At 37.0% G+C, this 26962-nt stretch overlaps 1 protein-coding gene across 5 annotated transcripts; it reads left to right on the top strand.

The window, feature by feature from the left end:
* Nucleotides 1-26962, top strand: LOC113647676 (NACHT, LRR and PYD domains-containing protein 12-like). Of its 5 annotated transcripts, none has more exons than XM_047811211.1 (12): nucleotides 1-200; nucleotides 8197-8319; nucleotides 8541-8657; nucleotides 12023-12073; nucleotides 12301-14073; nucleotides 16543-16737; nucleotides 17569-17742; nucleotides 21191-21364; nucleotides 22900-23073; nucleotides 23702-23875; nucleotides 25606-25779; nucleotides 26307-26962. In XM_047811211.1, the coding sequence occupies exons 2-12, from the start codon at nucleotides 8270-8272 to the stop codon at nucleotides 26311-26313; spliced, it is 3063 nt and encodes a 1020-aa protein (XP_047667167.1). In that variant the 5' UTR covers nucleotides 1-200; nucleotides 8197-8269; the 3' UTR covers nucleotides 26314-26962. The 5 variants fall into 5 exon arrangements, with proteins under 5 accessions (XP_047667167.1, XP_027010325.1, XP_047667166.1 ...); XM_027154524.2 differs by lacking the exon at nucleotides 1-200 and adding an exon at nucleotides 2943-3454; XM_047811210.1 differs by lacking the exon at nucleotides 1-200 and adding an exon at nucleotides 4403-4551.

Here is a 26962-nt window from a genome sequence, read left to right as displayed (position 1 = left end):
AATGTCAGCCTGACCTTCCTAACATTCTCGGGACCTTCACCATTATAGGCACTTCCAGCTATCAGCAATGGCTATGGAACTCTCTTACTTCCTGGATCATCTTTACAGCACTGAAAGGTCCAACAACTCTTCCACACCTGTGACTATTTTTCTCCCGTGATATTTCTATACAAACTGATCCGGTTTCTACCATCTCGGAGGTATGCCTAAACATGTGGTGGCAGTTTTCATCTAGATGTATAAAACAGACTCAGAGGTGGTAATAGATCGATTTAGCCGATGGGTGGAGGCTGTGGCTAGAGAGGTGATTCCATGGTTCAGAATATGTGATAAATTAAGCTCAGACAATAGATCACATTTTGTAAATTAGGTAATAAAGGCCATAACACAGGCATTATGCATAAGACAGAGAATGGGTTGTATCTCCCACAGTTGCAGGGCATGTTCGAGAGGGCGAATGGAGTGCTGATGGAGAAAATACCAAAATCTGTGCTAGCACTACATTCAATTGACAACAGCTATTGACACAGACACTGTAGGCCAAATAGTCTTCCCCATTGGTGAATCATAACTACACCACCCTGATAAGTCCACACAGAAATGTATCCTGGCCATATTTAGCCTTAACACTCTATGCTGGAGTGGTCATACTCATTGTGAAAACAGTGAGTGTTAGAGTCCCTCAACATGACAATTCTACCATGAATGAATTTTTACTTCCTGGAGGAGCACCGGGCTCAGTTAGAGTCATCATCTCTCGGAGTCGATCCTCTTACCCCATGTTCAGACCCACCAGTTAAATGTTTTTCTTCTGTTCTGGTGTTTGCTGTTTGTCTGTCTGCTAAGTGTTTTGTGTCGATTGAGGTATTTCCAGTCCCCCCGACCTGCCACCTCATGCGATGCAACCCTACATGTGCCATCGTTGACCACTATTCTGGTGGTGTCATGTTCTTCTAATAGTTGTATTTAATATGTCTAATTAGATGTGGTTTTCTTTTTATATATGTCAAAACCTCTTATGCCCCTAATTCTACACTAAGTGTAGCACTTCACTATAAAATTTCCATCTGTTCCATTCCACTTTAGCATAGTACCTGATGTTACATATGAAACACTTAATAGTTCCACATATTTTGTTATAAAGAATTGCTTCTAAACTTATTTAAATGGTGATACCTTATGAAGGTTTGGTTAGTTAATTAAAATATATATTTACATTTACATCATTTGGCAGACGCCCTTATCCAGAGTGACGTACAAAAGTCCTTAAGTCTTTATCATTGGATACATTAACTTTGGTTCACTAGGCTAGTGACTCAGCTGTCCGGACCCCTAGGGGAAATTCATTCCACCACCTCGGTGCCAGAACAGAAAAGAGTCTTGTAGAATATTTACCTCTTACCCTGAGAGATGGTGGAACCAGTCAAGCAGTGCTGGTTGATCTGAGGGTGCGAGGTAAGAGGGAGCTGGTCCATTTTTGGCTTTGTAGGCAAGCATCAGTGTTTTGAATCTGATGCGTGCAGCTACCGGAAGCCAGTGGAGGGATCGCAGCAGCGGGTTGGTATGCGAGAAGCAGTGTAGCTGCAATTTTTGACCTGCCAGTTGTGCTTTCAGTAGTTTAGTCTTGAAATGACAAGAGATTGAACAAGTACCTGAGCAGCCTGTGTGGACAAAAAAGGCAGAATCCTTCTAATGTTGTAGAGAAGGAACCGACATAAGCAAGTCATGTTACCAACATGAGAGGAAAAGGACAGTTGATTGTCCATGGTTGCCCCAAAGTTGCGAACTGTGACTGAAGGGGAGATCGGATTGTTATGCAGGGAAACAGATCTCGTTGCTCCTACCACTACCAGTAGTAGCCCAATTTCTGTGGGCTCCCTGTAGGTCGACAATGCCAGGTAGTTGTTAACCTGGTCCTGGATTGATTGGTATAGAATTCACACTGACAACTTGCATGTTTGCATGTTTATATGCCGGATGCCCTTCCTGACGCAACCCTCTCTATTTATCCAGACTTGGGACTGGCTCAAAAACCACTGCCTTGCAACACCTATGGCTAGATTAATAGGTACTAATGGCTATGCCTACAAAAAAGAAATGGACCGAAATCAATGAAACACAATTGTTTGAAATAATGAATAACTGAATAATGAAACATACTTAAGCTTAGTTAGGTCTCATTTGAACAACCATTCGAGAAAGTAATTTATGACATCATAGTTTGTAGAACTATTATGTGTTTCAAATGTAACATCAGGAACATTATAACAATATATAATTAGCACATAACATTTTCTAATATCTTTACATGTATAGAAGCATTAGCATTTTTTATTTTTGGCAGAGGCAGATTCCACCTTCTGCTTCTCTGATTAGTTATGGTGTTTTTGTGCCGATGGGGACGGTTAGTGGAGAGGGATGGTGTGTTCTTTGCCTGAATGGGGGTGAAGTGTGTCTTCAGCTTCATCTTCCAGCACTTTTGAAAGTGGAGGATTTAAAACAGTTACATCAGGATAATGGTCATCGGGGCATCAAAAGTGCTGTGGTGATGCTACTGGCCAGGAATGTCTTCTGACATCAGAAATTGGTGCCAAGAGAGTGAGCATTGTCAGGTGGCCAAGGATACAGGGTCGGTCCCCCATGGGTCATTTGTTAGCTTCCTGATCCAATGAGATTGTGGCCATAGATTATACTGTCCTTGAACCATTTAGTAATGGGCAGGAAAATGTTTTATTTATGACAGATGTGTTTAGTAAACATATGGTGGCTGTCCCTACTCAGAACCAATGGGCTGCTACGGTGGTGCAGGTCCTTGTAAATGAGTGGTTTTTCAAATTTGGGGTGGCGAGCTGGATCCATTCGGATCAGGGTAAGAGTTTTAAAAGCTCCCTAATACAGCAACTTTGTGATCTGTAAGGAGTAGCTAGATCCTGTACCATCCCACTGGTAACAGGCAGTGTGAGCATTTTAACCAGACTTTCCATAATCTTTTACGCACTTTACCAAAGTCAAAGAAGAAGGCTTGGGCCTATTATAATCCACAGATGCATTTCAGCTATAACACCATGCCCCATAAAGGAATTGGTGAGTCCCCATACTTTTTAAATGTTGGACGAGGGAGCTTTTTCTTGTTAACAACACACATAGTAGTTGATATGCGAGACACAGAGGAGGAAGCCGGAGTGAAAGCAAACAGAGTTTATTGCCAAAAGCACGGAAGTAGAGTAATCCGGTGGTGCGCGGTGGAAGCGCGGCTCACAAAAGGTCCAGAGTTAGAAAGGCAGTCTGTGTAATCCGGTGGTGCGCGGTGGAAGCGCGGCCCACAAAGTCCAGAGTTATGGGAAGAATGGCAGTCGGTGTAATACCCAGGGGAGCGCTTAGGAGAGGCACGAAGCTGAACACTAACACGGGAGTGTAGCGGAATGAACAACCAAACCATGGACAATAACTGACGGTGAGTGGAAGTGAGAGAGGGGATTATATATGGTGGTTGATGAGAGTGAAATGAGAGTCAGGTGTGTGCAATTAGTAAGCCGGCGAGCCGCTCCGTGCGGGCGGGGCACGCACCGGAGAAGAGTGAGAGAGCTCCCTGACACTAGTCTATAATGGACTGCAGCATCAAAAAACGTTTTTAAATAAATAAAACAAATATAGGCCATATCTGATTATAGGTTGCATGTATTCCCCTTGATGTCTATGGTGGTCACAGTGTGAAATAATTTATTTATCTTAAAAATGTACTCAAAATGAATTATAGTATTATAATAAAGTGAATTGTTTGTTTGATGTCCTTTATGTGCCAGGCTTCATATTAGCTTTGTTAACACTACAAAATAACACACTTCACACTTGGTGTGAGAATTGTTTGCTTGATTTACATGCATAGTGCCAAGCTTCAGCTCACTGTATTGGCTGTACCAGTGACCTCTGTATTTGCTTGCAATCTTTCATTTTTCTTTATATTTTCTTTATACACATTTAATGACATATGCTATATGAGATAATATGTTGAAAACACAGGGTTTTTTTCACACACAGTGCATAAGAGTTAATTGTATTAAATTTAATTCATGCATAAATGAATTAAAACTCTGCAACAGTTAATTTGCCAAAGTGAAGAGTGTAGTAGAGGTGTATAGTGTAGAGAACATATTTACTACTTGTTTTGAATCAAAACCATTAAAAGCTGCTTTTTATTACTATTATTACTATAAAAATTAATTACATTTAAGTAACAGGTAAACTCAGAAACGTGTTTTGATAAAAGGATTATATTGTGGGGTAAAATCAATAGAATAAAGAAATTAAAAAATCTGTTGCAGTTCATCTCTCTAAAGAACGAAAACCAGTGCAGTGCGTTATACCCAAAGAGCCGATTCATAGAGTCGACTCTTTCCCGGGCGACACACCTGTAATGAGTCCTTCCAAAAGTGAAAGAGTTTCTTTCCAATCATCGATTACATTTTTGGAGCGTTTAAAAAAGTCAAAAACTATTTTTTAAGGCAGAAACGGATATATTAATGTCACACAACAAGGACCCTTGACAAAAAAGTGAGTTAATTCTTTATTATAAACGACTTTATATAAGAAGAATGCGGAAATATTGTAAATAATAATCTGCGCGCGTGCGGTCCCATACCTGTAAAACAGGCTTTTATTGGGTATTTACTATAGAGGACATTTAGTTTCCTCTGGTTCAGGTTATGGGGAACAAAACATTCAAAATGTTTGGAGGACGTAATTTTATCAGTGTGTAACAAACAATGTGTTTTTAAAATATATTTCGTTACATTTCTTTGACTTTTAGGACTGTAAACAAGTGTTTTACGAACTGCGGTTCAGCCAGTCGCGCTTTCTGTAAACAAGGATAATGAAGCCGCACGCAAATTGTCGAGGGGCGGCTTTTAGATACGTAGCAGTAATATCGCTATAGAAAAAACCCCACTATAACTTACTACAAAACGATCATTTTAAATAAACACGCTACAAAACGAATCCACAACAATTCACAGCAATTTAATTTAATAATTGGTGGTTATTATTCTTGTATAGGATCCACAGAAATATGTTTGTTTTAATGTTTATGGTTAAGTTCTTTACGATCCTAATATTGTATGTGTAGCCTATATATATACGCATACATATACACATACAGTACATATATACAGTAGATAGATACAGTAGATAGATAAGGAGAGCTCTGTAAAAAAAAAAAATAAGAGACCGCTGCAAAATAATCAGGTTCCTGTTTACACCTACAGTATAGTCAAGTCAAGAAGCTTTTATTGTCATTTCAACCATATATAGCTGTTGCAGTACACAGTGAAATGAGACAAAGTTTCTCCAGGATCAAGGTGCTACATAAAACAAAGACAGAGCTAAGGACTTATTAAGTAGTCTTAGCCACATAAAGTGCATCTGTGTAACCTGGTGCAAACAGTGCAGGACAAGACAAAAAGACAAAAGACGATACACAAAAGATAATAAACAGAAACAGTGCCGACTAGTGTAAATACTGTATGTTCAAACAATTTTACGTGTGCGGAAATACTGTAATGAACACATTAGTATTATAGCAGCAAATAAATGAGGTATTGTAAAGTCTTGTGCAACAGCAATCGACTGAGATGTGAGACAGTATGTGCAAAGATCAAAAACAGTGTACAAAACAGCATGTAAATATGATGGTGCTGTATACCTATACCTATATATAATGCTCTCTTGTCACTCTCTCACTCACTCACTCACTCACTCATTTTCTACCGCTTATCCATTAATTTGCATAAAACGACAAATGGTCAGTTTAACAAAAAAGATTAAGACTAATTTTCAGACCTTAAATAATGCAATGAAAACAAGCGCATATTTATTTTTAAAACAGCACAATACTAATGTTTTAATGATTTAAATGTTTATCAATATTTGGTGAAATATACCTGATTTTCAGTCACAGACTTCATGCATCCTGGCATGCTCTCCACTAATCTTTCACATTGCTGTTGGGTGACTTTATGCTACTCCTAATGCAAAACAAATTCAAGCAGCTCAGCTTTGTTTGATGCTTTGCAACCATCCATATTCCTCTTGATCACATTCCATAAGTTTTCAGTGGGGTTCAGGTCTAAAGATTGGGCTGTCCATGATAGAGTCTTGATGTGGGCATCCTTCAGCCACACCATATTCCATTTAAAATATGCTTTCAATTACAGTCCAGTTATTGAACTGGCTACTGTACATATTGGGTTCTTCATTTAGTTTATATATATAACTTTGCTTGTTGTTCAGCCAGGTTCAGGATCTGCTGACACTGATTTTACTCCATGTAGACACACCATAACCTCTGCTCACAGACAATGTGGTTAAACCAGCCGCTCTTTCTGAAAGCACCATTTCTTATATATTTTAGAAATGAGGAAAAAGAAGGATTAAAGAGAAACAAATGTATGATGCAAATGTATAAATGATATATATTCAGGGCTGGCACAGGCTCTGTTTGTTGCCCTAGGTGAGATTTTAGATATTCGCCCAATCACCCACCGGTGTGAGTCAGAACATTTTCAAAATGTTTCAAAAATAAAATAGCAAATAATGATAAGCAGTCACATAAATAAGTAGTAAATAAATTGTGCTAATAGATAACAAAAAAAAACAGTCTAACAGTAACTATTAGACAACTATTAAACAAAGTGCAAATCAACAAAAACGTGCAATAAGCATTTATTATAGTTCTACTATTATGCTGTAGTTACAGAACAGTTTAAAAACTGAACACGCCTTGATGTCTTTGCAGCAAAGTCATCAACGACTGCATCAAATGACAAATTTTGTGAAATATTATTAATGTTGCTGATTATAGCAAGTACACTGAGATGCTCCTGGGCAATGGAAGATCTCAAATATGTTTAAATCAGCTTGAGCTTTGAAAAGCTCCTCCCTACAGCGTGCACCATGCATAATTAATGCGTTATGGTGATGTATTTAACTTAGTTCATGACATGTCAAATCTATTTTTTTTTGTTGATGTCAGTTTTATTTTATTCTAACAATATTTTAATCAGGTCTATTATCAATCAATACTAAAATTATGTCAACTGGCAGAAAAAAAATTTGCTTAATGTATGTGGACAAGAGGACCTAGTTTACTTTAAAACAGAGATTTAAATTGATTCAGTTGGTCAGATTAGAGCATTTGTTAGGCTGGTTTAAGGCTATGGGCTGTATGTTGTACAGTGTTGTATCTACTTCCATGGGTTATCCAGACTAACTAAATATTTAGGGTGAGATTTATATTAATACATTTTCTCTACAAAATATATCAAAACAAAATCAGTGAAAGGCAATCAATGTTTACAATTTTTACAATATTACAAAGAGCCAGCTGCTCTTTCTGAAAGCCCAGTTATAAAAGGCTCATACATATTTCACGGCTCAGCTTTTAGATACTCAGCATACATTTGTAGTTTGTTATTTTGTTGTGGTGTAGGAGCTGACAGACCCCTGCTTTCCTCTTTCAGCACAGGTTTCAAGGGGTAGATTAAACCTACAAAATGTGGCTGGCTTAACCACAGTAGAATATGAACATCCCTTTTGCACTAGGCACTAAACACACAAAACAAATTTAATATACATTTAAGGCATCATATTTAGTTATTTTACACAATCAGTTGCATTAATATATATCCACTCACACTTGGAAACATATTTCTAACAAATTCACTTCATGAAGAATAATATAAAGAACATTAATACAAAGATTTCAACAGTTTTCGCTAATTTACCTTATATATATACTGTATACACACACGTTATACATGCAATCGCTGTTATAGGCATCACTCTTTAACTCATGCAGCCACCAAGGTGTGTGAATGCAGCACCGAAGACTGACACTGACAATGTCTGCCATCCAATGGTAACAGAATTGCTGTTATCGTCAGCTTCTGTTATAACACTTGTTCATTGGATAATACAACGCATTTTAACTTTTCAAAAATGGTGCAATAACCATCTCATTTTCTGGTTCAATAACTTTAAAAAGAATCACATGTTCGTGTAGCACAATACTGTAAATTGTACTACACAAACACATGATTCTTTTTAAATTAAATGAGCAATGAGCAGCATTTTTCTCTAGGATAAAGATGTAAAACTTACTGTGTAAAATTTTAATTGTATATTTGTTTTTGTGTTTTCTAGCATTGTTATCTATTCCAGCAGAAGAGATCAGACTCTCCAGGACTGTGTGTGCAAACCTTACTAATATTCAGCTATGGAGACTCCTGATCTGGACACAGATGTTTCCCCAACATCAAACAACTGGTAACTTACAACATCCTTATTTTTTAGTTATTAAATCTTCATATCTAAATTATTTAGTGAGTACATATTAATTAACTATTAATTAAAATCTAACAGTCACTAATTGGCAGAATAAGAAGCTCTTAATTTGTAAATAAAACTGTTCAGTTTATTAAAAAGTCAGTTTCAAACTGTAAAGAGTGCACATAAATGACTAAAGGACTGTTTATAATGATGTGCAGTAAACTCCAGGGAAAGAGATCAGATTCACCAGCACCCAGCTGTATCTCCATGAAGAGTGATCAGTCCTTGGATCATCCTCTGTTATTTAATGATGGAGACTTCTCACAGCTACACAGGTAACGTCTCCTCATTGATAATGTCACTGCTAAAGTCAAACGTAAAGGCAAATTTAACTAGATAACTAGATTTTTAATAAATCCAACAAACTTTGACATGTTTTGTAATGCAGTGAAATTCATACTTTTGTAAGTGTGGCTTAAGTGTCCCAATACTTATTGGGGTCCCTGTATGTTCAGTTATTGCAGGCTGACAAGCCATAGGTATCTTCTATTGATAGTGTTAGTCTAGCCAACTAGCACTCACTGTCTTCTGAGCTAATTCAATTCAAGTCAAGAAGGTTTTTATTGTTTTTTCAACCATATATAGCTGACACAGTACACATTGAAATGAGACTCAAGGATTCAAAACACAGGCCTAAAAAACAAGAGCTGAAATGTACGTTAACCTAGCCACATAAAGTGCATGTATGCAACGTATTGCAAACCGAGCATGACAAAAAGACAGAGTAAGACAAGAGACAGTGCTATATAACAGACAACACAGTACACTACAGGACAGATACATAAAATAGCACCGATCAGTATACAGTCTGTATGTGACAGGACTCAGCCCGTACTTTGGCCACGTGCTTTTGTTTATATTCTATGTTGACGTGTCTGCCCTGCCCTTGTCTCTTCCTCCCTGTCCCTGCACATCTGTTCCTCATGTGTTTATTTGTCATGTGTATTTAGTATTTGTTATCTGTTGTCGTCTGTCGTCGTGTCATGTCTGGTATCGTCTGCGTCCTTGTCCCTGTTTCATGTTTTTTAGTTAATAAATTCAGTTTATTTTAGCTATCCTGCATTTGGGTCTGTTTTTATACCCACGTCGTTGACAGTATGGGCCATTGTGCAATGAAAAGTATTCTTGTTTATACACATACACATGTTATAGCAGCAGTTTGTAGCAGCATTAACGTGTGATGTACAAAAACAGCATAAATGTGTGATGTTTAAAAAAACAAACAGCTTTGGCAGCAACACAAAAGAGGCGTTCTAAACATTGATGAACATTGAGTGTGTGTGTGTGTGTGTGTGTGTTTGTGTGTATGAGTTCAGTTCTATGTGTTGAGGAGTCTGATGGTTTGAAGAAAGAAAATGTTGGTTGTAAAAGAGTTGAAGAAAGAAAATATCTGGTTTTGAGGACTGAATGCTTCGGTACCCTTTTCCAGAGGGCTGGAGGGTGGAGAGTGTATGGGGTCATCCAAAATGCAGTTGGCTTTTTGTATGCAGCATAGATGTCCATGATAGAGGAAAGAGACACTCTGATGATCTTCTCAGATATTCTCACTATCACCAGAGTGTGATGAAGCTGCTCAGGATGCTCTTGATGGTACATCTATAAAATGTTTATAATAATAATAGGTTTATAATATTTTTATAATTTCACTCAGATTCCTATATATGCTTCTCCATAGATTATTTGTTTAGATTCTTACCAAAGAATTCTAACCAAAGATTCTAACCAAACTTCTTACCAACCAGGTTTTAATTTTTTACACATTAGCACATTTGTATACATGCACGCATTGTAAATGAACATTTTCCATATTATTCTATAATTATTCTGTTATTAAAGCACAGCTGCATTTAGGGATAAATTGCAAAGGTGTTAACCTGGCAGCAGAGAGTTGACAAGTGACTGAACAAGCACCTGACCAACCTGTTTGGATATGAATTGCTAGATCTTTCTGATGTAGAGAAGAAGCCTAGATGAGTGTGTCACTTTGGCAACATGAGACAAAAAATTATTGTCCATGGTTACGCCAAGGTTGCACCAATCATTCCCATTCTGATCCATGTATTCCAAGACTCCTGAAGGTGGAAAAGTGAGTGGTTGTCTGTTGACTGTGAGGTTAAGGAGGATGAGGACAGATAACAGCTTGATTGATCTAGCAGCATGTAGCTTCTCGGACACTGCTAAAAAGGGCAGTCTCTGTGTAATGTGCCACTTTGAAGCCAGGCTGGTTGGGATCTTGTGTGGTTGTTCTATGAGAGACATTTGATTATAAACAATGCATTCAAACATGTTAGAAATAAATGATAAAAGTGACACAGATCTAGAGCAGGTTGGATGGATACAGAACAGGTTTCTCCTGGATGGGAATAATCCTTGCTGCTTTGAATGTAGCTGCATGCTATTTATCCATTGATTATTGTGGTAAGGGCAGGAGGTATTGTGAGATGTTCTGAAGCATAGTGGAAAGGATTGGATCCAGTAGACAGGTGGTAGGATTAAAAGACTGGATGATTTGCAGAATCTATATTGCTGCTATGGTTGTAAAATGTGACAAAGAGTAGGGGGATACTGGCTGTGTAATGTAGGTGTAGTTGGGCCGGATGTAAAGTTCTGGCAGATTTTCTCATTGTAAAAGTTTGCAAAGTCTGAAGCAGGTGGAGACTGGGCTTTAATAGTGAAGAGCAGATGTTATGGAGCTATGATGCCAAGCTATAGAATCTTCTAGACTTACACCAGAATTCAATAAGGAAACCAACAGGTCAGAGTCTTGGGGATCATTCCATTCCATCTGACCCAGGATTATACTGTAGTAAGATGTGAGCAGGGATGTTTAAAATGCTTAGTGTTTAAATTTTAAATTAGTCTGTAGTGTGCCTTTAAAAGTTACTAGCACAGTTCACAGTTACTAGCATCAGAGATCATACAGAAAGATAATGAAAATGTGAGATAGACAGACATGATTATATATATATATATATATATATATATATATATATATATATATATATATATATATATATATATATATATATATATAATGTGTGTGTGTTTGTGTGTGTCTCTGTGTGTGCCTGTGCGTGTGCGTGCGATAAATAGAAATACCAGTTGCTGCCTCACAGCTACAAGAAATCTGACATTTTTTAAAAACTTGATCTCTGTGTGTATCTGTTTAGAATACATTAGCTGCTCATTCAGAGTGATATATCCAGTCACATCTAGACACATCTAGACTATAATTAAAATAGGACCAAAGTGCTAAACCCCCAACACATACAGCTTAATAGAATAGAATAGACTATATGTTGTACAGTATATTATCTCACTGTTTCTTTTATTTTTCTTATTTTCTTTTATATTTATGCCTCTTTCTATTTACATTTTACCTAAATTTGCAATTCCTGCAAGCTGCTAAACAGTGATTTGTTGTTCTAGAAATTTTTTTATTTTATTCTATTCTATATTAATTCAATATTTTATTTTCTAAAACATTACATTTTATTTATAGTTTTTCTCCAGTTTAATAATGTTTTTTATTGGTCATGTTGTATTTATACATTTAGTGTGTAAATAGTGTGTAAATCTAAGGCTAAGTTTAGACTATAGTCTTTAGTTGAAAATGATCTGCTACAATTTTTGTTAACAGTGTTCTACAGAAGGCAGGAGACAGAACAGAAACAGACATCACAGATACAGGGTAAGAACAAACCAATATGACTGTGACACTGACATTCTTGTATTATAAACCTCTCTGCTGTTATTAACTAGAGAGTGATTAGATTATAGAAAACATACAGTAGTAGATGAAGGTAAATACATAGTGAGAACATCATAAAGAACTATCTCCTGTACCCAGTCAGGAAAAAAAAGTGATATTATAGTTTAAGACCATGTCTCACCATATCTTCCTGCTTCAACACACAGGCATGACCCAAAATCTGCTGCTTTAAATGAATCCCAGAAAAAGTTCAAATTAAATCTGATGAAAAAGTTTCAGTGTTTGAATGGCGTGATAATAAACCTGAGAACCCAAACACTCCTGAATGAGATCTACACAGAGCTCTACATCACAGAGGGAGACAGTGGAGAAGTCAATAATGAACATGAGGTGAGACAGATCGAGGCAGCATCCAGGAGAACAATAACAGAGGAAACACCAATCAAATGCAATGACATCTTTAAGCCTTTATCTGGACAAGACAAACCCATCAAAACTGTGCTGACAAAAGGAATTGCTGGCATCGGAAAAACAGTCTCTGTGCAGAAGTTCATACTGGACTGGGCTGAAGGGAAAGCGAATCAGAATGTCCACCTCATATTTCCACTTCCTTTCAGAGAGCTGAACTTGATGAAGGACCAGAAACTGAGTCTGATTGAGCTCCTTCATATCTTTTTTAAGGAAACAAATGAAACCGAAATGTCCAGTTTGGAAAAGGTTCTGTTCATTTTTGACGGATTGGACGAGTTCCGTTTTTGTCTAGATTTCCAGAACACAGTGAGAGTCTGTGATGTAACTGAATCAGCATCAGTGCCTGTGCTCCTGATAAACCTGATCAAAGGGAATCTGCTTCCCTCTGCTCTCATCTGGATCACGTCTCGACCAGGAGCAGCTGATCAAATCCCCTCTGAGTGTGTGCATCGAGTCACAGAGGTACGAGGGTTCAATGAGCCACAGAAAGAGGAGTATTTCAGGAAGAGGATCAGTGATCAGAGCCTGGCCAATAACATCATCAACCACCTGAAGTCATTAAGAAGCCTTTACATCATGTGTCACAACCCAGTCTTCTGCTGGATTTCAGCCACTGTTCTAGAGAGAATATTGGGTGAAGCAGAGAGTGGAATGATCCCCAAGACTCTGACCCAAATGTACACACACTTCCTAATCATTCAGACAAAAATCATCAGAGAAAAATACTCAAAGAACCAGGAGAGTGATGAAGAAATGCTACTTCAACTGGGGCAGCTGGCTTTTCAGCAGCTGATGAAAGGAAACCTGATTTTCTATGAGGAAGACCTGAGAGAGTGTGGCATTGATGGGAGAGAAGCAGCAGTGTACTCCGGTATATGTACGCAGATATTCAGAGAGGAGTTTTGGCTTCACCGGAGTAAAGTGTACTGCTTTGTTCATCTGAGTGTTCAGGAGCATCTTGCAGCTCTGTATGTGCACCTGACTTTCATGAAGGAAAAGAAAAATGTTCTAATAGAGAACAAGGCTTCAATTTTTTTTACATTTTCAGATGTACTCAAAAGTGCTGTAGATCAGGCTTTAAGAAGTCAGACTGGACATCTAGATATTTTCCTTCGCTTTCTTCTGGGACTCTCACTGGATTCCAATATGAATCTCTTACATGCTTTATTGTCACAGACAGGAGGCAGCTCCAAGAGCACAAAGGAAACAGTTCAGTACATTAAGAAGAAGATAAGTGAAGGTCTTCCTACAGAGAAATCCATCAATCTTTTTCACTGTCTGAATGAAGTCGGTGATAATTCTCTAGTGGAAGAAATCCAACGCTACCTGAAATCTGGAACAGAAAGTAAACTCTCTTCTTCACAGTGGTCTGCTCTGGTGTTCATGTTACTGACATCAGCACAGGAGCTGGAAGAATTTGACCTGAGTAAATATTTCAGTACACATAGGATAACAGAAGATGTTGTTCTGAAGATGGTGCCTGTGATTGCAGCATCCAGAAAAGCAATGTAAGTAAAGCTGAATATAAGTGTTCTACTGTTACAGTGTTAGAAAAAGAGAAATTGAAAACACTAATGACTAATGACTAATTTGCATGACTAATTTGCACTTTGGGGTGTTGAAGGTTATGATTTATTATTACACCTACCATTCAGCTGACATATAGAAACATGTTTATTGTAGTAATGCTAAATTTTTATTTTACTTCTTTTTTACTGGGTAAAAGGTTTTATTTGTGAGATTAGAGAGTAAAATAATCTTCAGAGATTTAAAAAACATTTTTTTTAAATAAATAATAATTTTTGTTACTTATATTAATTTTCTGACTACAATTAATCAGCCAATGCAGACACACTCAGTGTGTACAGAGTGTAAGGGGAGAACCAAATACAAGAGGCAATTTACAGTGACAGGGAATTATTTAAAGTTAATTGTACGATAATTTAAAATATCTAAACAGCTCTAATGTACTCCAAATGACTAGAATTAAATATTTTATTTGTCTAAGTATGTAGCTGTAAAATAACTGCGTTGTCAGTGTTGCCATCTCTCTCTCTCTCTCTCTCTCTCTCTCTCTCTCTCTCTCTGCGGAGTCCATGCTGGGAGTGGGTGGGTGGAGCATGTGGAGAGTGAGCGTACTTGTGTCCTCATACATTTCTATCGTTTTGATAGTTTATTTTTTTAATCAGTTACCTCTTTTTTATTTTTTATTTTGCAAAATAACATCTCATTACACTGAGTTGGATTTAAAGAATGCTCTGTGCATCTGCACCAGCATCTCCCTTGAGAGCATGGTGACCCACATCACGGCTGAACGACACGCCTCCGTACGACACTCCATACGACACTCCGTACGTCACAGAGACAGTTCAGTACAGCTTACAGGAGAAAAACACAGAGCTCGACACTGATGTTATTAATAACACACAGAAAAGCACAAGTGATGATATTTCATTGTTTTAGTAAAACAGACACTGATTCAAAAAAGAAAAAAGAATGAAAAGAATGAAGCAATGAAACAAAGAAGCCTTTGTACAAACTGAAATTGACACAGACACAGTGATGTTTCTGATAACAATGTTCCCATCCCTGCTGTAAATAACTTTGTCAGCAAAGAGTATAGTGCAAATGAAATTAAACACGTGCAATGGAAAGCTCACTGAGAATGTCTCGGATATGTGAAAACAAAAAAGAACAGAGATGGATGAATGAAGTTAAACAAAAAGATAAGCTTAAAGGTGGGGTGTACATTGTTTGAAAGCCAATGTTGACATTTGAAATCATCAAAACAAACACGCCCCTAACCCAAATGGGTCCCACCCCTGTATTTATAGCTCCGCCCACACATACATACATAACCCAGGCAACTAATGGAAAGAAATGTCTTTATCACAGCTGAAGGGAAGAACAATACAATTGCAGATAAACAAACAAGTAAAAATGACACACAAGCATAATCATGCAAAGGATGGCATATATTAGTTCTGTGAAACAAAGCAAAACCATTACTCACCTGTTGAGAAGGAAAAAAGCAACATCGGCATCTTAAGTTGGCCACATATTCACAGATTCGAGTTTCCCGAGGCAATAACTCCTGAGCTAAATGCTGCTACTACACAAATAACACCTCTTTTCTATCGTAGTAATGTAGAGAGGCAGCTACAACAAAATTTTCCTTAAAATCAGCTTTCTTCCACAGTGGACAAAATACACAAGCCTCCGTGTGGACGACTGAGAGACAGATTCCAAGGGACCGTCTGCAAAGTGCAAAACACGAAAAGCAAATACTACAATAACAGTCAATAACTTTACTGTAATACACTGTCCTGTCACCAAATTCAGCTCACACTTCACTGATGTCCTGTTAGTTATACTACAACTATTGTTGTGAAGGGAGAGGGCACAGAACTGTAGTTTCTAATGAACCATCAATAGAAGAACCTTTAGAACCTTTCTAATTCATTCCCAGAGGAGGATAAGGGCCACTCGGTTATTGTGCTCACTTTGCTTTGGTCCAGAAAGTACCATCATGGAGGCAGCATTGATGGGTGCTCGGGGATACTCTACTCAGGCCAAGTTGCATGGGTTTCAGTTCCTTGTCTCATACTAAGGAAGGACCCTGTGTATCTGGTACTGGGATGAGTTCAGAACTCAGGCAAGGGTTTCTTCTGGTGGCGATGGGGTGGCAGTGCAGGTGGAAGTGTAATACCATTTTTATGGTAATTGTATGTATGATTGGTTTATTTCAACAACATCTATAATAATAGAAGAAGGATAGTTTAGCATTTTATTATACTTTAATTATTAAACTTTATTTATATTATCAAATAGAAAAGCAATGGATTACCTGGAATTTTGAAGAAAAAAACATTAAAATATATAACAACATATGGTAAATTTAATGGTTTAGTAAAAAATGATGTGTTTGATAATTTGCATTAACGCGAGTTCATTATGTACTATTTGATTTCCTTCAGTATCAGCTGTGATACACTTGGAGTGAAAAGTTGGTCATCTCTGGTCTCAGCACTCAGCTCAGAAACCTCCAATCTGAGAGAACTTCATCTGACTGTGAAAACACTGAATCTGTTTGGGAATAATCTAGGAGACTCAGGAGTGAAGCATCTTTCTGCTGGACTGGAGAATCCGCACTGTAAACTGGAGACACTGAGGTAAGATCATTTCCGTGCGAGTCACAACTCAATAAAAGTAGCAGTTTTATATAGTGTATATTTTCACCCAAAATTTTCTTTAACAGTTCAACATGCAGAAAAAATAGAGTAGTCATTACGTGACTTCCCTCCAGAATCACTTATGCATTAAATAAATAAATGTACTTTATATATATATATATATATATATATATATATATATATATATATATATATATATATATATATATATATATAATGTCTTCAAATGGAAGCAAACATAGAAAACCTGACTAATTACTTTGAACACTTGCTAGTAGCTGTTTCTTTAAGAAGCTGTATTGAGAGACAGTGCTCAGCAACATTAAAGTGTGTGCAATAAAGATTTACACTGTAAATCAGTGGAATATGTTGTCAGTGTAGAGTTTGGACTCACTTGAGGGTTGAAGAGCAGAACTGGTGTTGGTTGAGGAGTGCATGAGGCAACACCAAAACAAAGTCATTTTTAAGTCAAATAAAAAACTGAACAAATGATAGCTCTGTGTAGAACCAGTCCACAGCCCGTTGTTTGGGGAATCCTGTGTTAGGGGTTTTAGTTAAGTAAACAATTGGTAAATGAACAAACATCTTTAATTTGTATGCCACTTTTTACTTTTTACATGTACTGTAAGATCTTTTGAGTGACTGCTGTTTTTTTAGGTTATTTTCAAATGTTTAGGTTCTTTTCAAACTGCCAGTAATGTTTTAGGCAGAGTTAATTAGTTAATTATACATTGCATAATTAATTGTTAATTGTCAAGAGATGAAAAAAACATATTTTGATGAAGAGTGTGCCATTATGTCTCCATACAGGTTGTTCAATTGTGGTGTCTCAGATGAAGGCTGTGCTGCTCTGACTTCAGCTCTGAGATCAAACTCCTCACACCTGAAACAACTGAATCTGTCTGAGAATAAACTAGGAGACTCAGGTGTGAGGAGTCTCTCTGCTCTACTGGAGAATCCTCACTGTAAACTGGAGACACTGAGGTAAGAACAGTGCTGAGTCACATGACCTGCTCCTTAGTAAGACACATTCTCTATTAGTGAGGCTGAAGCAAAAGTCATATCAAGTCAAGAATGTCATTTTAACTATTTACAGTATAGATGATGCAGTACATAGGGCAATGAAACTATGTTTCCTCAGGACCACAGTGCTACACATATAGCACCGTATTGACAACGTATTAACTATTAATAATAAGTGAACGCAGACAATAGGAATTTTGTAAACATGTGTACTCTTAAACTAGCAGCAGTTGGTGGCAGCATTGAATTGTGATGTGCAAAAACAGCCTTTTATACATATATACATACACAGTTGTGATCAAAAGTTTTCATACCCTAAAAGAATTCATTAATTAATCATCTTTAATTATCACATGGTTATTGACTCCTTAAATGACTATAAAAGGAAAGTCAATTTCTTTCTCAGCTAATAAGGGGATTTACTGACTTGGCTGGATACTGCACCATGGGGAAGACAAACTGATCTGCTTAATAAGGTTGTTGAACTTTATAAAGAAGGAAGAAATATAAAAAGATCTAAACACTTGAAAATACCAGTCAGTACTGTTCAAACTCTGATAAGAGGTAAAATAAGAGATTCTCTTGATACTAAGCTATGGTCAGGTAGAAAGATTTTACCCATTACTGCCAGGAGAATTCCCTTTCTCCTGAAAGGAAAACCCAGAAACATTTTCAAGATGCACACAGGCTACTCTGGAAAAAAGTGTTGTTTCAAAAAGCACAATAAGGAGGTACTTGAACACAAATTACCTGCATGGTTGGGTTAAGCTTTTACTGCGCCCATGCCACAAAAAGGCCCATCTTCATCATGCCAGACAGCTGATAAGACCTGAAATTAACTTTATAATCACAACCATGAACACTATGTTTGGAGAGGAGTCACCAAGACCTATGGTGAAAAGTACACCATACCCACTATAAACCATGTGAGCTCCAGTGGCACAGAGAAGTTAGAAAAATTGATGGCAAGATGAATGCAGAATGTTATCTAACAGCTGTGCATGGGATGCTCTTGGATGTTCCAACATGACAATGATCAAAAGTAAGAGGCAAGGTTGACACTCCAATGGAAACCGCAGAAAACGTTGAAGGTTCTGGAGTGGCCATCACAGTGTCCTGACCTTTTGAGCCACTTTGGGGAGATCTCAAATGTGCAGTTTGTGCAAGGCAACAAAAAAATGTACAGGAACTGGAACCATTTTGCCAAAATGAATGGGGAGCTATATCACCTGAGAGAATTAAGGACCTCATGCACAATTATTACAAAAGACTGCATGCCATCATTGATGCTAAAGGGGGCAATAAACAATATTAAGAACTAAAATTCTTAAATGTGTACAAACTTTTGAACAGGGATTAATTCCTCTTTTTTTGTTTGATTCGTGTGCCATTCTGTTATGCCTTTTATATTAACTGAGTCCTATAAAAAACTGGTTTGCTCTGTTACATTCTTGCTGATGAGACCAACTGAGCATGTATCCTTGAGGGGCCCCAGTGTTCAGTGTTGTGGTGCTGGCAAGGCTGTTTCCAATACTGACTGACTGATATCTCCCAGTCAAGAATCCCAGTTTCCAGAAAAGGAAAAGGGATGGTCCTCCTCACCAATGTGCTGGTCTGCATGCTTTAGACTCATCATCAGTGTCATGAGAAGGAAGATCGTTTCTTTTCACTGCACACAGATTTATAGACTTTGATGTGACAGTGATGTGTCTGAAATTACTGTAAAATTTATTAAAACCAAACTAAATGCACTGTGTGAGCTGCAGGGTTCAGCAGTGAAATGGAAATGATGTGTGGAAAAAATAGAACTAATGCGAATTTAGCTTACAAGTTAACTAACAAGAAATTCAATTTAAATTTCAATTACAGATTAGCTTACAAAAATTTCAAGCCACAGCAACAACATGCAGGGTTAACAAGTTTTTAATTTGATAGGACTAAAAAAATTTAATTTTAAGAATTTAATTTGACCCTGCCTGTTGTAGCATCTGGTACAGGTCATTTTAGATTTCATGTCCCAGGCACCCTAAATTTCAACATCTACTCTTCAATCAACCTATGAGCAACCCAGTTTTACACACACACACAACTGGCTCCAGAATGACTGGAGCCTACACAAAGACCAGATAACCCCATGCGGCTTCTCTGATTGAACTCATAGGGGCCCTCAACCAGAACACACACACGCACACAACACAACACAATGAGACATTCCTTTAACTAATAAAACAAGTAGATATGATACTCTAAGATTCTGATTCTTATAACCCTGCTGTAATGTATTTCTTCTGTTAAGGCTTGCCTGACTTAAAATTATTTGCTCCTTACTTTCCTGACAAGGGTGTATTTTTATTCATGTGTCAGAAAACAACATTGTATTTAACATCAGTTATAATCTAATTACTGATCATGGCATGTATACCTGTTTTAACGCTGTATGCCCCTTTAAGGTCTGATGTCAGAATGTATACGAAGCTATCGTTTTCTTTTTACTTCCCTAATGAAAGTGCATTTTGTTTTGTGTTTCATCTTTGTTTCTTTGCCTTTATAAGAACACAATATCGTATTAACATCAGTTACCCTTTGATTACTGATCTGTGTATGTAATGTACCACTGCCTTTATACCGTCATTACCCTTCATGTTTAGTATCCAAATGACCACAAAATTATCGGTTACTCATTTTTCAAACACTGGTGTATTTTATTTGAGCACGAAAGGTGCCATAACTTGAGAGAGAGAGAGAGAGAGAGTGTGTACAATGTTAGGTATGATTGTAATCATGTATTGGGCAATGTAGAAAAGTGCAGACGGAGACTCCGGAAAGACTAGCTATGCCCGTGTAAAAAGTGAGATCCAGAAGGTAACACAGACATGAGGGCTTCCTAGAATGTAAAGCGACCCGTCTTGCAACAGTCAGCAAAGCTGAGTGAGGGTGATAGGGTGACAGCATCCATGCACCTATGCCCATGAACATTCCAGATCTCTGTTGCCTAAAAAGGATATTCATAAAAAGCTAGACTAAACAAATGTGTTTTAAGCCTGGACTTGAACAATGAGACTGTGTCCTGTCTTTACAGGTTTTGTTAAAGAACATGTGACTATTGTTTTTTTAATTCTGTGGAGCCACATTTGAGATGAGGTTGTGTTATAAAGAATCTGTTTGTGTGTGTGTTTGTATGTGCTACATAAACAACAGGTAAATGAAGAAGCATCTTTTAACTCATTGGTCACTTTTTCAACCAAGTAATTTCTGCTGGCTTTTGCATTTCTTTTCAAACCTGTGCCCACCCACCTTGTATTACCCAGGCCCACCAAACTGTTCCAAACCTGCCAGTAATATTTTGCCAAGTGTTAATTATATAATTAAAATCTGCTGATGAACAGTATGATACTGTGTCTCTCTACAGGTTGTGTAATTGTGGTGTCTCAGATGAAGGTTGTGCTGCTCTGACTTCAGCACTGAGATCAAACCCCTCACACCTGAGACAACTGAATCTGTCTGAGAATAAAATCGGAGATTCAGGAGTAAAAAGTCTCTCTGCTGTACTGGGGAATCCTCACTGTAAAATGCAGAAACTGAGGTAAGATCAGTAACCAACATTCTCTAATAGTGATACTTAAACAATTTTATATTTTTTTTTCTTGATCTGAGATCAGGTTTATTCTGTCAGTGGAGGTTCATTCAGTATATCTTCGGCTAGCTTTTATGAACAGGTTGCCTAATCTGTTTTAAAGAAGCAGCACATTTTTATGGTTTTAGACATCCGTTTGGTCATTTTCTCTGATCATAGCTTGGTGCAGTGTTTCTTCCAGTGCAACAGAAAAATCTCAGGCAGGTAATGAGGAGTAGCAGCATAGAGAATAAGAATAATAAAGCTTGACAGAAGAATACAGAGAATTAACATCAGCCAGGCCTCAGATAAAGTGCCATTGTCTCTTAGAGCAAAGGGCTTTCTAGAAGGTTTTAGAGCCATGGTGAGACCTCGGAGTCTGGCAGCATGCAGAAGCCTCTTGAACACAGCAGAATGCATGCATAAAAAGCATGCAAAAAGCCTTTTACCTTCTGGGAAGTACTGCTCCCTATTCAGCTTGGCCTTCTCTCCTAGAGGGTAAGGAGTTAGTAGATCTCCTCTGATTGTTTGTGCTATTTTTGCTGTGCTTTTCCATATTTTTAATTACTTCCTATATATTTTTTAGTATTTTAGAATTTTAGTATTACTATGTACAGACAAATAATATTTATGTATATTTTGTGTGGCAGTAGATTGATTTTGTAATTTTTTTATTATTTGCATAATGTAAAATGTAATGTGGTGACCAATGATATTGTGGAGGACTGGCTGCAGGTATTCTAATGTCAAAAATGATTAGTGTGGACAGTGCTGTTCATCAACACTGTTGACTGTGTTATGGGCCAATGAGTTGACAGAAAAGGGTGCTTCATCTCAAGTAAGACTTGTCAAATGTTCCTCCATTTATTAAAGATGAGGCTCTTTATTTGGCAAACTTGTTTCCCCAAATTAAGAAAATTGGGGTAAATTCAACTGAATCATTGAAATGGCACCTTGTGCATTCATGTACTGAAGATAAAGGCAGTGAAAACAGTGAGGGTGATGAGAGCAGCGTTTTACCTTGGGGTAGTAGCAGACCAGAGTGGTCTGCTCAGGTAGGCAGGTGTTGCTAGAGCTTCCACTAGTGGAGGAGTTGCTGTTTTATTCATGAGAAATTATTAGAAATTATTGAAATTACTTTCTCAGTGGCATGGAAGGCCCTCGCAAAATGAACCCTGCCTAGAATAAATATAATGTTGGTAAGAGAGAACTGCTGTCTATTAAGGAAGTGCTAGACAAGTGGAGACTTGTGCCCCAGTAAAATGTTCTTGATGAATCACTGTCTGATGAGGTAGATTACAGGAGATATGTCTGAAAATAGTCTTTCCTGTTCACCAAAATTTAACATTCTTCGAGAGCCTGTGTTCCAAAAGTGATCCAACACTAAAAAAAGCCTCTGTCTACAACAAGATCCAGGTTGATGTTACCTTTAGATTGTAAGGACATTTAAGCCACACTTAATGATGCACTCTTGAAGTACTCATTATCATTGTGTGTCTCTACAGGTTGCATAAATGTGGTGTCTCTGATGAAGGCTTTGCTGCTCTGGCATCAGCTTTGAGATCAAACCCCTCACACATGAGAGAACTGGATCTGTCCTCTAATAATCTAGGAGACTCAGGAATGTATAGTCTCTCTGCTGTACTGGAGAACCCTTACTGTAAATTGGAGACACTGAGGTAAGATTATCTCTCTGAGTCACATGGCCTGCTCCTCTATAATAGTGAGACTGAAGCAGAAGTTAATGTCTTGAGGAGGAAGATCTCAGACCTTTTCACTGCACACTAATTATTCTTTACAGACTCTGATGTGACTGCAGTGTGCTGAAACTACTGTGAAATTTAGAGTAAACCCACTTACTTTAATGCATCTATATAGTAACACAGAGATGAATTTAAGAATAGGATGAATTGATGTGTGTATGGGAGATTACAGCACATGAACACTACTCTATATTTAAACATACAGATATGACTAAAATAATAAAAATAAAATAAACATAAATATAAATGTCCAAACTCCAGTGCACATCCAAAGAAAAGAAATCAATACAGTCTGGTGAGTCAAAATGAGCTCAGTTCCTCATTAAACCCTAGGACCTGGTAACTGCTTCCAACAACACACTTGATGATAATTGATACCTGGTTTTGAGATAACGTGCAAAACTGATGACTGCTAATCTCACAAACTTTATTAAATTGATCAGAATATGTTACCAGACACACTTCCAATTTTTCCACTTCCTTCCTCAAAATGCACAAAAAGCTTTGTCATCAAGAGATTAAAATTAATCTTTTGATTTTACAGGTTGCATAATTGTGGTGTCTCAGATAAAGGCTGTGCTAATCTGACATCAGCTCTGAGATCAAACCCTTCACACCTGAGAGAACTGGATCTGTTTGAGAATAAACTAGGAGATTCAGGAGTGAAGAGTCTCTCTGCTGTACTGGAGAATCCTAACTGTAAACTGGAGACACTGAAGTAAGATTAAGAAGTTTTTAGAACATTAATGAAAAACCATGGTCTAATCTTCATCCAAGTTATAATAATAGATAAACACGTTCTGTATAAATAAATCACAGTCACAGATGCTCTTGTCAACACTGAATAAATCATTTACATTTTAACAGTCAGGGTTTAAAAAAGAAACCAATGAGCTAAAAACGTCTCCAAAAACTAATCAGAGTAAATACTTTTTAACTCCACATGACATCAATGTGAAATAAAATAGAATTATTAAAAAAGTTATAGTTAAAAAATAGAAATTGTTATCTGTACAAGGGGAAAAAATAAAAACTGAAAAAATGTGAAGAAAAGTCCAGAAAAAGTTCTAGTCTTATGTGTTGTCCTAAAGTTTCTAAAGTGTGTTACTCAGTCCACAATAATAAACTGTCTGAATCCTGGTTTTCACTCATGGTTTAAATTGCTCTTGATGAATCACTGTCTGGTGAGGTAGATTACAGTAGACACAACCCCTGGAAAAATATATGGAATCAACACACTTGTAAGAAATTTATTCAGATTTTTTACTTTATAGCAAACACACAAATCACTAATATGGCACAAAAAAGGTTTTGAATCAATATTTATTTATTTTTTAATGTCTTTTTCCAGATCAAGTATAGAAAACAAAATTGGAATCACGTTTTGAATTTCATTTCTAAAACAAAATACCAGGTCAAGTCTAAAAATACTAATTAGTCATCAGTTAAACGGAGTGCTTACACACCATAACGAGCTGTTGGACTTGGCTAATTGAAAAGAAATATGGTTCCAATGAAAGAGTAGTCAGTTGAAACTGTGAAAAGGATTATAAAACTCATTCAACAAGGAATTTAACACAAAGGTTGGTTGCTCCCAGTCTGCTGTGTCTAAAATTTGGTGAATGTATAAACTGAATGATAAGATTATAAAAGGCAAACGTACAGGTAGACCAAGGAAGACATCAAAGCATTAGGATATAAAACTCAAAGCAATATTCATTGAAAACAGAAAATGCACAACAACACAAATGTGTGGAAACAGGAGTCATTGTTTGTGAAAGAACTGTAAGATACCGGCTGAATGAAATGGCATTTAAATATAAAAAAGCCAAACGAAAACCATCACTAACACCAAAAAAGTAGAAAACTTGTTTACAGTGGGCTAATAAGAAACAATCATGTAGTATGGATGATTGGATGAAAGTGATATTCAGTGATGAATCACAAATCTGCGTTGGCCAAAGAGATGCTGGAACCTTTCTCTGGTGCCATTCTAACAAAACGTACTGTATAAAGATGACTGCCACAATCAAAAACAATCACATTTCCCAACTCATTTATGATATGGGGCTACATGTCAGGTAACCTGGTTTTGAGATAACCTGCAAAACTGATGACTGCTAATCTCACAAACTTTATTAAATTTATCAGAATATGTTACCAGACACTTCCAATTTTTCCACTTCCTTCCTCAAAATGCACAAAAAGCTTTGTCATCATGAGATTAAAATTAATCTTTTGATTTTACAGGTTGCATAATTGTGGTGTCTCAGATAAAGGCTGTGCTAATCTGACTTCCAGAGCCTTTCTCCAGTTTTAATTTTGTGCCTGTTTTTGATTATGTATATGGATTACTGTTTTGGATTGTTATGAGAATAAACTCTGTTTATGGATTCAGCACCGTCTATTTCCAATGGATCATTGCATTATCATTGTGTCTCTCTACAGGTTGTGTAATTGTGGTGTCTCAGATGAAGGCTGTGCTGCTCTGACTTCAGCTCTGAGATCAAACCCCTCACACTTGAAAGAACTGGATCTGTCTTTTAATAAAATAGGCGCCTCAGAAAAAAAGCTGCTATTTGCTCTTAAGGATGATGAACATTACAAACTACTGACACTGAAGTGAGTAATGACTTTTTATTAAAAGTTCAACCTCATTATCATTAGTTTATACTTTCTCTTTAGTTACAATAAATATCAGGTTACCAGGTCAGGAAATAAAATCAGTTTTAGAAAATTTCACTATATTTAATCAAATTTGGAACAATTGACTTCTGTTTTGTGTTTAGTAATGTATGTTGGTTTAATAGTCATTTGAAGGCAGGAAACAGGAATTCAGATTGTCTGCCTTAAATTTAAATGTAGAACAAGAGCTATAAAGACACAGTTTTTTATTAGCATTATTTAAAAAAACATCTGTGATTTAGATAAGAGCAGTGATAAATATTTGCTAATTATCCTGTAGATCTTGTAGAAGTTCACGGTTGCTGTGTTGAAATTCAAATGTTAGTAAGAATGAAGAAATGTTGAACAATTATAAACAGGAGATGATCATGGTTTTTCTTAGAGCAGAGATGATTGCATTCTGTTGATCAAAAGTAGCACATGCTAGTTTTTTAATAATGTCTGTGTTTTTCTTTTATATTCAGGCTGTAATGAATATCAGAGAGCATGAGGAAGACTCTGGTGTTCTTGCATTTCTATGTTGGGGAAGAGAACATGTTTATAAATACATAATTTATTTAGTAAACATAAACAGACTCAAAGACTTGCAAGCAATTATGTACTGTATAGAGTGTATAATGATCCCTAATCACTGGATAAAATTCCCCCAACCTCAATCCCATAATAACCTGATGGATAAACCATACCAATCAGTGAGAAGGAGAGGAATAACATGGACAGGAACAGTTTCACGACATTTGTGGAATTCTCACCTGATAGGACTGGCATGTGAGGAGTTTATCTACAGATTTTGTCTGAGGAAGCTTCTAGTTGACTTGCTGCAGTTCTCATGTATCACTGTCTTTTGGGTAATTAATTTAATAATAATAATACATTTTATTTAAAGGCACCTTTCTGAACACTCAAGGTCACTGTACAAAAAACAACAAAGACCATCAGAATCGAATAGCTACATTGCGATACAAATTAGACCAGCAGTACAAATTATGATGTAGAATAAGCTAAACTAAACAGATGAGTTTTAAGCTGAGATTTATATAATGAAAGAGAATCAATATTACAGAGTTCAGATGGAAGTGAGTTCCAGAGCTGAGGTGCAGAGTAACTGAAAGCTCTGTTC

Source organism: Tachysurus fulvidraco, chromosome 3, assembly GCF_022655615.1.
Source record: "Tachysurus fulvidraco isolate hzauxx_2018 chromosome 3, HZAU_PFXX_2.0, whole genome shotgun sequence".
NCBI classification, from domain to species: Eukaryota; Metazoa; Chordata; class Actinopteri; order Siluriformes; family Bagridae; genus Tachysurus; species Tachysurus fulvidraco.
This window is presented reverse-complemented; position numbering and strand designations above follow the sequence as displayed.

Bases quoted from the DNA above. Each gene is read 5' to 3' on its own strand.
- LOC113647676 (XM_047811211.1), top strand. From the start codon at position 8,270: ATGGAGACTCCTGATCTGGACACAGATGTTTCCCCAACATCAAACAAC. The intron at 8,320-8,540 runs GTAACTTACAAC...AATGATGTGCAG, and splicing joins TCCCCAACATCAAACAACTG to TAAACTCCAGGGAAAGAGAT. The intron at 12,074-12,300 runs GTAAGAACAAAC...TTCAACACACAG, and splicing joins ACAGACATCACAGATACAGG to GCATGACCCAAAATCTGCTG.